This window comes from Phoxinus phoxinus (assembly GCF_949152265.1).
Source record: "Phoxinus phoxinus genome assembly, chromosome: 9".
Taxonomy (NCBI): Eukaryota; Metazoa; Chordata; class Actinopteri; order Cypriniformes; family Leuciscidae; genus Phoxinus; species Phoxinus phoxinus.
Genome location: NC_136884.1, coordinates 14,567,580 through 14,579,865, shown reverse-complemented (window position 1 = coordinate 14,579,865; position 12,286 = coordinate 14,567,580). Strand labels below are relative to the sequence as shown.

Here is a 12,286-nt window from a genome sequence, read left to right as displayed (position 1 = left end):
AATACTGAATATGTTTTTGTGCATGTGAGATGTTCACATTTAGTCTAAAACTACAATAAGCATCATGTTCACACAGTACACAACACCTCTGCACTCCCGATTTCTCTCAACATGGGGACAGGCCGAGCTGTCCGTCAATATATTTGAAAACAAAATAATTTTGAAAAAGTAACTAAAGTATTTAGTTGTAAATTTACAAATAATGTGTCACATTAGTTACTGTCGCGTTACTTAGCCTATAATGCGATACCCCCGCCCCGACAGTTTGGTCACATTATCCTTCAGCTGATTTGGTGCTCAAGAAACATTTCATATTATTAATGTTGAAAACATTGTGCTGCTTCATATTTTTGTTAAAAACGTGAGAAGTTTTACGGTCACTTTTGATCAATTTAATGCATCCTAACTGAATAAAATTATTTTATTTAAATCAATTCTTACTGAGCCCAAACTTTGGATTGATAGTATATAGTCTGCTTAAAACATCAGTAAATGGTGAAACAGACTGCTTTAGATCTCACAACATCATTCTGGTGGAACTGAGCTGTGTTTGCAAACTCACAATTTCAGTTTGAGACATATTTTTGTTGTAGGCCTGTCATGTTGAATGCTCTGCTTCTTTTTCAAGTTTTAGATCACACAGAAGAGTCCTTGCATTCTTCTACAGAAAATCCTCTTGCAACCTTGACATTCTTTGGTCTTGCCAAGGAAGAAAAACTGTTAGCTTCTAGCAAACCATAGATTTAAACAGATGATTGGTTTGCCATTGTCTTTTAGAGTTTGTTTACATTTTTTTTTGCTAGTTAAATGTAGCTGAAAAGCTTTTTGGCAGCTTTCGTTGTGACAACAACAGGCTCCGTTATTGGGTCAGTTGAATATAACGGTGATGTTCAGTTGTTTTGTTGCCTAACATTTAAGATATGTGTCTATATAGATATTGACCTTAAAACTGAATTATGAATTGGTGTGACAAATAGCCCCGATCATCCTTATGTAGGCTATAGGCCTACTAATTCGAGAAATAATTACTTGACATTAATAGAAGCATTAATAACTACGTGACATTTGTACGGAGAATCCGTTAAATAGCCACCGAATACCACTTATGAGACGTGACATTTCAATTTATTTTATAAATTAAAAAATAATCCCATCATACACATGTCATGTGCCACTAATGTAATGGATACATATTGGATTGGATTAGGGTGAAACTATTTTTGAAAAGAGAGACCAATCTTAATGCAATATAATCAGGACAAGATTAAATGTTGCAATAGGCTATACATTTCAAAAGATTACGTGACTTAATTGAACAAATAGAAAGACACATTGCTATGCATGTAACTCCTTCTGAGGCCAGTAGGTGTCAGTACCTGATAGGCGGTGATGTGTAATACTCATTCACCCGCTCCAGTAGGCGGCAGTGTGATGAGCGCAATAACACGCGCTTCTCAGAAGAAGAACGAACCTCAGAAGTGAAGGCGCAAAACTGAGTGCGCTAGCATCATTGGCTAGCAATCGTGAGCTTACGACATTATGGAGTGGTAAATATTACTTTTTACTATGACATTATCAGTGTATAAATGCTATCTGATTATTTTGGCTATTATGTCTGGTTTGTGTGTTGCCCCAATTTTAATTATTGTTATGAGAACGACTCCACATGTCTGTCTCTGTGAATATAAACACTCATAACACACATGAAAGAACATAGTATATTTTATATTATCTATTATGTGTTGTGTTTTTTTTACAAGTAAACCTATGTAATGTTGTTTTTATGTAAATAAAGCCTGTCGGATCACACAGTTTTACATTAGGCAAAATAATAATAGTTAGTTTTTGTTTTGACACTTTCATAAAAAATTGTTAGCTGTATTCGCTATTTGTTTATGTTTTTACTTAAAGTTTGAGTTTTTTATGTTTGGTGAAGTAATTTTAGATCTGTTTTGTATGATGAGTTAACAAATCTGTGTTCAACTGTATTTGTGTATGAGACATACTGTAATGCAACACAATAATAACTCTATGCATAGTAACATGTTATAATCTTTTACATGTAATTATGGTGTCTCTATCTCTATCCTGTGCAGGAATCAGACCTGGTTGAGTCCAGCGGTTCGGGACACTGAGGTGACCCGGGCTGCACGCCGAAAGAGTTCACACAAAAAAGTTGCATGTATCCTTACCAAAATCAAATACCATAATTAATTTATTAATATATTGCTTTATACAATAGTCATTTAATTCAACGCTACTTATACAACTTGTTTCAAAGCAGCTTCACAGCAATAAAAATGGAAATAGCATTGCTAATGTTGCTAAATTCTTAATTTAGGAGCTGTATGGAAGACTTAATGGTGTCTTCATCCAGCTCAGCCTAGTTCAGGTTTTTGTTCTCATATGATGGTTTTAAGTACAATGGTCAGATATTTAACGAATAGACATAATGTTAAGCACTATCCACATCTCCTTTATAAGTGATGTGTAATCCATAATCAGTATTTGCATTTAACCCATCCAAGTTAGTGCACACACATTAGGAGCAGTGAGTAGTGAACACACACACACACACACAGCAGTGAGCAGCCATTCACTGCGGCGATCAGTGGTTACTTAGGATCCTTGCTCGAGGGCACCTCAGTCATTTCCTGATGGTATTGAAAATCGCACCCACAACCTTTGGGTTACAAGTCTGACTCTCTAACATTAGGCCACGATTGCCCACTTATATGCTCTGGAAATATGTTCTAAACTTGTAGGAAGGTTGTTGTTTTTCCTTGATGGTGTGTTTAGTCCCACTGGCACAGGATGAAACTCCTGGCACCAGCACTACCCCTGCTAGACCCCTACTGCGCCAAACACCTGGATCTCTCCATAAACAGACATGTGAGCAAGCCCAGTTTACACTGTACAGCACCACAGTAAAAGAGTTGTGAGCTTTCATCTCGCTGTATCTGTTTACTGTTCTCTTCCAAGTGTTATGTTTGTGAAGTGTGATCTGTATTGATACGCAGATGTTTTTTTATATCATTTGCAGACACCCCAAGAAGTGCCCTCAGGAACCCAGATGTGTCAGCCATCCTCGGGACAGGAGGCAGAACTCCTCGCTACTTAAACACACCCCGTACCAAAGGCAGTCTGAGCATGGTGAGTGTGACCACAATTCAACAGCCTTTATTCATCATTACCTCATATATTTTGCTTGTACGATTTCAGTGGTGACTCATTTGCCTGGTTTTTGTTTGTTGACACTTCAGAACTTGGATGACAGTGATTGGACGAACAGTCTTTACCCGTCTCCTCTGTCTGGGATGGTGGACACCAGCTTCACTGATGATGTCAACATGAGCGCTCTCATGCTGAAGGAAGATGATCCCGGAGAGGCTGGTAAATATTCATAAAAATCATCACAAATTCAATGATCAATTTATTTAAATAAGTTGAATTACAGCTCTCTCTCCCTCCCTTTTTTTTCTCCCAGCGTCTCTCAGTTTGTTACCTGAATTTCTGCAGTCGTATTTGCGTCATGCGTCCACAGCCGTGTTTGATCTGTTAGAGGAGTATGAGACTCTCTGTCAGGACAAGGTACAAAACTAGAAGTGCATAGACAGGGGATTTTTTTAATTATCCATATTTTCAATAATCAGGAACAAACTATAATTGATTAAATGTTGGCATGGCAAGGTAAAAACAAAACTCCTTACTGAGACTTCACCTGTATTGTAGGTCAGTATGTTGCAGAAATTGGTTCTCCGTTCGGCCCCTGGTCAGCAGAAATCCTCCAAGACGGTCAGCATTACCTGGTTGCTGCAGCAAGAGATGGTAACCTGGAGACTCATCACCTCCTTATACAGGTACAACACACTCAAACATGACTTACACTACCGTTGACGTGAGTAAGATTTAGTTTTTTAAAGAATTGTATATTTTTATTCAGCAAGGGTTCATTAAATTGATCAAAAGCAACAGTAAACACATTAATAATGTGACAAAACAACGTAATTTAAAATAAATGCTGTTCTTTTGAACCTTCTGTTTTCAACATTGATAATAATAATCAGAAATGTTTTTTGAGCAGCTAATCAGCATATTAAAATGATTTCTGAAGGATCATGTGACACTTAAGACTGGAGTAATTATGCTGAAAAGTCAGTTTTGCCATTGCAGGAATAAATTACACTTTAAATCATATTCAAATAGAAAACAATTATTTAAAAATGTAATTTACTGTATTTTTGATCAAATAAATGCCACCTTTGTGAACATTAGTCTTTTTTTAAGAACACATTTTTTTAAATCTAACCAACCCAGAAACTTATGAACGAATGTATATGTGAATAAAAGTTTTACTTGTTTGCTTACATATTGTTATAACTCTCTTAAACACAGAGACCGAGTCCAGACAGTTTTAGAAGAAGACATGATGATGGATATAACTGTAAGTGCTTGTGTGTCTACTGTATGTACAGTGGTGCCAAAAGGTGTTTGGAGCCACACTTAAAAATGAATGTCATTGCATTATATTACAAAATATTAAACCTCATGATGGCACAAGCACATTTTATCACAAAATGTTGCTTGCTAGGTTTTAAATGATTAACCAATTATATACTGTCCAAAATTGAAAACAAAACATGCTGATAAACTTTTTTTTTTTTTTTTTGATGCCACTTGGTGTGATATTTTGTATCCAATGCAGTGATATTCACACATTAATTGTGACTTAAGCATCAATATTTTTGGGGGCCACTGCATGTGAACTTGTGGTTGTATTTTCTCTGGAGATGCCCAATGAGAGTGAGAAGGCGGTAATGGAGCAGTTCTTCCAAAAGGACAGTATGGTGCGACAGAGCCAGGTACACATGCATCCATTTACACCCATTCTGAGGGTTTCTGTGTGGAAAAAACGCCTCAATATCTGGTGTGTGTGTTTATTTAGCTTGTGGTGGATTGGTTGGAGAGTATAGCCAAAGATGAGATAGGAGACTTCTCTGATAACATTGAATACTATGCTAAATCTGTGTACTGGTAAGTAATATTAACACTTTTTGAATATCTCAGATTTCAGAATAAAATTGAATCCGGTAAATCACTTATGGTGGATTGTTTATGTGTAGGGAAAACACTCTCCATACCCTGAAGCTGAGGAGGAATCAGTCCAGCGGTGGTTTTAGCAGGCCGCTGGTCACAGAACTGGATCCTGATGCTCCCATCAGACAGAAGAGACCACTGGCCGACCTGGACCGAGAGGACGACTCTCGCCTGCTCAAAAACCTCTTCAATCTCATACGAGCTGGCATGACTGATGAGGTGTGTGTGTTGTCTGATGCGGATTCTGTGTTGTTTTTGTAATTTTTAGTTTGACACATTTTAAATATTTTGGTTTGGTCTCAAACAGTACATTTGTTTCAAAACTGAAAAAAAACTTTTGGTAACACTTTATTTTTATATATGTGAATTGTCCTGTGTCCTATATGTAGGACCAAAGGACACATTCAAATAAAGTGTAATCAAACTACCTATGGGTTTTTTTTAGAAAAAAAAATAGCATTAAGAAATTAAAATATTGCCACAGCTGAAAGCAAACCTCAATCACCTCAATGTCCAATGCATTCAGTGTTAGGTGAGGGATTCATTTCAGTGGTGCATAACAGGTGAATAAGCAAAGAAAAGTGTCATATCGGCCGCAGAGCAAAGGAGGATCTTATCATGAGTCACCCTGAAATATTTGACATGACATATATTAAGAAACTTATACATTTTTTAAGAGCTTTGAGAGAATCTGACATTTAAGATTCTGTTGTGACTGCAGACAAGCCTGGACATTCTGATCTGACACTGTATATCTTTGTGTGTGTGTGTGTGTGTGTGTGTGTGTGTGTGTGTGTGTAGGCTCAGAGGCTGTGTAAGCGCTGTGGTCAGGCCTGGCGTGCTGCCACTCTGGAAGGCTGGAAACTGTACCATGACCCCAACATCAACGGAGGTCAACACACCTACTTACCAACATTTAACTACATATTACCCTTTTATGTTTAGTAGGACTTAAAGGGATAGTTAATCAAAAAAAAAAAAAATCTGTCATCATTTACTCCCCTTCATACGTCATTCCAAACCTATGAGACTTTCATTAAACTTCAAAACACAAATGAAGAGATTTATACTGGAACCTGAAAAATTTGAATGTTGAGAGGGAGGGTTTCTTTAAAAATCTATACTTCATAAAAAGTATTCAGTAACGTAATCCAAGCACCAAAGTATAAAAGTAATGTAATCTGATTACTTTTGGATTCCTTAAAGGTCACATATGTAAATAAAGTAAATTAAAAAGCAATGTTTAGGAGAATGATTGCGCATGAATGAACCAGTAGGTGTCTCACGTGAGTCATGACTGGCTACAGAACCAGCTGTCAATTAGAGAAACGCAGATCAGTTTTAACATCAAGCGAATTCGCTGTTAATATAAATCATTCACCCACCCACTCGGACCTATGATTTTCTCTGATTTAGAGATTCACACCCGATCGTCACGAAAGGAAATCATGAAAGAATTTATTTTAATGGTTTTAAATATTGTTATAACTGTAGAATGATTCATTATTTTTTCATAATTTCATTGGTCAGGTGGAGTGAACCCTGTTGATTTGTGTGTGTTCAGGAGGTGGAGAGCTTCGGCCAGTGGAGGGGAATCCTCATCGGAGTGTGTGGAAGGTTTGCTGTTGGAGAATGGCAGAGGAGGTGAGGAAATTACATCGGGGGTGCTAGAGGGTCAGTAGGAAGTTTGAGATCAGGGACAAAAACTACTAAATATGGCATATGAAATATTTTAAACACTGTTTTGAAACCATATGTATTGTGAAAAGGGCTGTACAAATATATTTGAATTTAATTGAAATGACAAAATTATTTTTAATTTCTTACATTTTTTATTATTCTTTTAATTATTCTCACACAGTATACATATATTTGTATATATGAAAATATATACAGGAGCTGCTTCATGAGGGAAACATCATAATTTGGGGCATTAAAAAGTTTGAAAACCTTTGCTTTGTCTGGATAAAAGTCTCACATTTAAAATGTTAATTTGGTGAAACGTCTGTAAATTGAATAGACAGCTTCTGTGAATGTCTCAATAATTTAGTTTGTCGTTCTGATTTAGATTCTTCTTTGTTTCGCCTTTTCAGGAGCAGTTCAACAGATATGAACGAGCCATCTATGCTGCTCTGAGTGGAAACCTCAAACAGGTAAATAGTCGTTCATCCATTTTTGCACTCTTTCTTTCCTCTTGGTTTTAGTCATTATTTGAATGTGTCCTGCAGCTGTTGCCTGCGTGCGAGTCGTGGGAGGACACGGTCTGGGCGTATTTCCGAGTGATGGTGGACACTCTGGTAGAGCAGGAGATCTGTTCTTCTGGTCTGGGCAGCGAGGAGCTGGAAGAGCTGCCCAGAGAGTTCCTGGAGACCAAGTACGACTTTAAACACGTTCTAATGTACATCATATTCATGTCTTGAATTGATTGATTCTATCATGTGGCTTTTTTCAGTTGGACTTTGGAGAAAGTCTTTGAAGAGCTGCAAGCAACAGAATCCAAAGTGAGGATGAATGAATGAATGAGGTTTCATCTGTAACAGACTAAGCAGATTGAAATGTTTCGTTTCTGATCTTGGACAAATGTTTTGTATTGACAGAGGGTTCTGGATGCAACCAAGGAGCATTACCATGTGATTCAGAAGTTTGTCATTCTTGGAGATCTTGATGGTATGCTTTGAGAACAGATGTTTTGAGCGATCTTAGTTGTTCTTTTTCAAAGGAAAACTAAAGAATTTACTGAACTTTTGTTGAAAGGTCTTCTGGAGGAGTTCAGTGATTGGTTGGGAAGAAGTACATCTTTGCCAGCTCATCTCTTGCGCTTCATGTCACATTTAGTCCTGTTTTATCGTAGTTTGGGCATGCAGCTTAAGGTAAGTACACATACCTGTATAGTTTTAGATTGTATTGCTCTTCATGTGCTTAGCAAATGTTTTGTAAAGAGAAACCTTTTCAAATGTTTGATTCAAACTCATCTGTCTTTGTCAGGAGGAGGTGTGTGTAGATATCCTGAAGGCCTACATCGCTCTGTTAGTGAAGGAGAAGCAGGTGGATCTCATTGCGTTCTATGTCAGTAACCTTCCTTCTGACTCGGCGGTGTCACAATACGCTCAGTTCCTGGAGGAAGTCACAGAGACTGAGCAGCGCAAACACTGTCTGGACCTGGCAACTCAAGCAGGTGAGGTCAAAGAGTCTTGCACAGTGCTTGAAGTGGGGGGAAAAGGTGCTGGTACTCATGCATTGGCAAATCATGACATTTGTGATTTCTACAGTGAACAACAAAACTTGCAGATATTGCTGGTACAACAACTATTATTGTTATTTATTAACAACATAAATGTATTTAAACAAGTCGTGTGTGTGTTCGTATTCTGAGTACTCGTTTTTAAAAAAAAAAAATTATAAAACACTACTTTCACCCAGACTGAAAAATAAAAACATGGTTAAATGGGTACATTTTCTATAAATATTTTTGAGTCTTCATTTTCTTTTCTGGCGTAGCCTACTCCAGTTCTTGTTAAAACTCACTAGACATGCAAATTCTGTGCATTTTGGGCTCTTTTTGTGCTTTCACTTTAATTGAGCGTGAGCAGCGCAGCAAAAATAGACACTGCTCGGTGTGTGAATGCACTCATTGATTAACATGCAGCCCGGAAAAAATATGCGCTGCTCATGCTTGCGGTGTGAAACGGCCGTACCGCATTTTCTGTCAGTAGTAGAGTACCGGCTACATGCGAGAAGTAGCGGTACGCAAGAAAAAGTGCAGGTACGCTTAAGAGTAAAATGTAGAAGTGCCGGTGAGTACCGCCCCACTTCGAGCACTGGTCTTGCATCACGGTGAATCAGGTTTTTTTGCGATAATGACAGACTTAAGGCCCTGATATAATCACAAGTTCTTTTTCGTTCTACGTTTAGGGGTAAAAATAAAGTTTACAGCGATATACTGTTAGCAAACGTGCTGCGCACTTTCCTCTCGATAACAAAATAAACACACAAAAATGACAGCAGTGAGAGAGCGGCAGTTAAGAAAACATCTGATCATTGCGATGTGGATGTTTGCACTAACTCTGCAATTCGGCACTCCAGTCAAGTAAAGTCACGTCACATTTATGTATATAGCACTTTATACAATATATCGCTTTAAACCAAACAGCTTCACAGTATTAAACATGAAAAACAGCATCAGTGTTGCTTTTAATTAGAATTACACTTCATTTTCTACTATAAAGCAGCTCTCCAGTGTTTTTCACTCGCGGACATCTGACCTCGACGGAAATTTTCCACGTCAAAGAAGTCGGCGTCTCAGAGCCACACCTACCTATGACATCATCACCACGAATAAATGGTAGTTCAGAGGTGTTTGCCAGCCGGAGCGAACTTTTCCGGAAACTTTGACAAGCTGTTTCGAACTCCCGAAATGATCTGTAAATGAACTTCGTTTTGGCCTGATTTTGTTCGAAATGACATCACACCAGTTCGTTCTTTGATTTCGCATGGCGTATATCAGGGCCTTCACTGTACATTACATGCTTATTACAAATTATGTTTATGCCTTGTGGTGTTTAGGTTTGGACGTGCCATCGATCACAAAAACAGTAGTAGAGACCATCAGAGAGAGAGACACAGATGAGTTTGCCCACCATGACTTGACCCCTGCCCTGGATACGGCAACTACAGTGGTACAAATGAACCGTTAACTGTTTTAAATGATAAAACTATATCCAATTACCAACAGAATAAACTCAAACTCTTCATCCGTTCCCACAGGAGGATCGGCAGAAGATTGATGTCATTGACTGGCTGGTGTTTGATCCCGCCCAGAGAGCTGAAGCCCTTAAACAGAGCAATGCCATCATGAGGAAGTTCTTAGGTGAGGCTTTTACTGCTAAATTGTTGTATTGAGTTGTAATTGATCATTTTATATTCTGTCATTTTGATTTTAGAATTGATTTTCGTTTATAATATGGTTTGTTTAGAATGAAAGACACTAATATTTATGTTTATTTTATATTTATATAATTTTTCTGTTCTTAATACCATTACATATTTGTTGTGGAGTTGAGGAAACTAAAATACGTGTTCGTAAATGTATAGTTTTATTTACTGTTATTTTACAACATTTCTGAATGTACGGCAATAGTTTAATTACAATGATGCAACTTATCTGTGCATATTTTTTTTTCCTCAATACATTTTTGACCCTAACTTATATTCAGGTGTGACTTATTTTCCAGAAAATACATTTGTTTATACCACTATAATTTAAATGGGTTTATAGCTTAGTTTTGGTCTGTTAAGTTTGATTCACAGCATTGTCTTTCATTTATTCACATGTAATGTGGTAGCTTCCAAGAAGCACGATGCAGCTAAGATGGTCTTTGCCAAAGTGCCGGAAGATTCCATGCGGGAGATCTACCGGCAGTGGGAGGAGCAGGGCATGGACACGCCCCTTCCTGCTGAGGAGGAGAACGCTATTCGAGAGCATCTGTGCATCCGTGCCTATCTGGTGAGAAGCAGCATCTTTGTGCAACACTGATTTGTTAGTCCCTGTAATGAACATAAAATACAGTTTAAAAGTTTGGAAGAGATATGATTTTTTTTATATTTTTGAAAGAAATATTTTATGATGACACTGAAGACTGGAATAATGGCTGCTGAAAATTAAGCTTTGTCATCACAGGAATAAATAACATTTAAAATGTTAAAATAGAAAACAGTTCTTTTAATTAGTAATAATATTTCGCAATATTACTGTTTTTACTGTATTTTTGATCAAATAAATGCAGCTTTGGTGAGCATAGGGCACATCAAAAAGATTAAAAAGAAATCTTAATTATTCCCACCCCCACAGGAAGCACATGATGCATTTAATGAGTGGTTCAAGCACATGAACTGCCCTCCGGTGAAACCCACAGCACCTGCTCAAGCAAAGTTTACAGAGAAGGTGGCCCATGAGATGAAAGAAACCGAGTATAAGGTCAGGACAGGACATACACACTCCGTGCTGACTGCTATTCCGTGGTGAACACTTCTAACTTTGATCTTTAATGGGTTTTTTTTCTTTTCACTTCCTCCAGATGGAGTATGAGAACTGGCAGGGGCGTCTGGGAGCGCTGACGGAGGATGTGAAGGAGAGGATCTATAATGTTCTGCTGTTTGTAGATGGAGGATGGATGGTGGATGTCAGAGAGGTGAGGAGGTTCTCTATTAATTTACAGGTTTGATGAACATTACAACTGTCTGGTCAGAGGTCATTTATAACCGTATATAAACACATTTTATAATAATTGTAAATTGAACAAATTCATTTTTGGATTGTAGGATGTTCAGGATTTACTGAATGTGTGTTTTTGCAGGAAGCAGAGGAAGACTCTGAGCGAACTCATCAAATGGCTCTGTTGCGGCGTTTGTGTCTGCCCATGATGTCGTTCCTCCTGTTAACCGTACTGCAACGCACTGAACGCCACCAGGAGAGTCTGCGTCTGGCTGACATCATCGCATCTGACCAACACAGACTATATGAGGTGTGGAATCAAAACCTTTTACAGAATGATTGTGGATGTAGACATGAAAATGGTTTGACAATATGATAATATTGATTTAATGTCTTTTAAATTACTATAAGTAGTGAAAGTAAATAGTGTTGTTTTGTATTGAAACTGTTTATCTGATGATATGAACGGTCTCTGTCAGGTTTTCTCTAAAGAGGAGCTACAGAAGTTCCTCCAGAAGATGAGGGAATCCTCTCTACTCCTGCTGGATAAAGGCCTGGATCCACTTGGATATGAGATTCAGCCTTAGACACTGTTTTCTCATGCTGTTATTTCCTCAGTCCTGTTTGGGGGGAAAAATCTACCTTTGTAATTTTGTATTTGAATAAAGATTGGTTGATTGTTTAGTAGCAGATGTATTTTTTATGAGTCACACTGATTTTTAAACTATTTATTTAAACAATATATATATATATATATATATATATATATATATATATATATATATATATATATATATATATATATATATATATATATATACACTTCAGTAACAGGTTTAGGATTAGTTCATCGTTTTAGAGAAACAGCATGGTATGTTTTTAATCCAATGCTGTGTTCTTTGGCTTTTAGGAGTTTTTTGGTATATTTTTGTTTATTTCCACTTATTTATTTTTAAGCTTTTAACATTCCAATGTCAA

At 37.4% G+C, this 12,286-nt stretch overlaps 1 protein-coding gene across 1 annotated transcript; it reads left to right on the top strand.

The window, feature by feature from the left end:
* Window positions 1-1,414: 1,414 nt before the first annotated feature.
* On the top strand, window positions 1,415-11,997 carry nup107 (nucleoporin 107). The gene is made up of 26 exons (XM_079622871.1): window positions 1,415-1,547; window positions 2,097-2,182; window positions 2,800-2,892; window positions 3,044-3,153; window positions 3,264-3,393; window positions 3,488-3,591; window positions 3,733-3,860; window positions 4,396-4,444; window positions 4,791-4,862; window positions 4,946-5,034; window positions 5,124-5,316; window positions 5,899-5,989; window positions 6,662-6,741; window positions 7,191-7,250; window positions 7,326-7,471; window positions 7,550-7,598; window positions 7,695-7,764; window positions 7,852-7,967; window positions 8,083-8,272; window positions 9,661-9,773; window positions 9,862-9,964; window positions 10,440-10,600; window positions 10,946-11,071; window positions 11,172-11,285; window positions 11,451-11,618; window positions 11,788-11,997. Exons 1-26 carry the CDS (start codon window positions 1,540-1,542, stop codon window positions 11,893-11,895), a joined length of 2,757 nt encoding a protein of 918 aa, XP_079478997.1. The 5' UTR covers window positions 1,415-1,539; the 3' UTR covers window positions 11,896-11,997.
* The last annotated feature ends 289 nt before the right edge of the window (window positions 11,998-12,286 follow it).

Excerpts from the sequence above, each read along its gene's own strand:
- nup107 (XM_079622871.1), top strand. Across the intron at positions 3,861-4,395 it reads CTCATCACCTCCTTATACAG|AGACCGAGTCCAGACAGTTT; the intron begins GTACAACACACT and ends TCTTAAACACAG. Across the intron at positions 11,286-11,450 it reads GGATGGTGGATGTCAGAGAG|GAAGCAGAGGAAGACTCTGA; the intron begins GTGAGGAGGTTC and ends GTGTTTTTGCAG.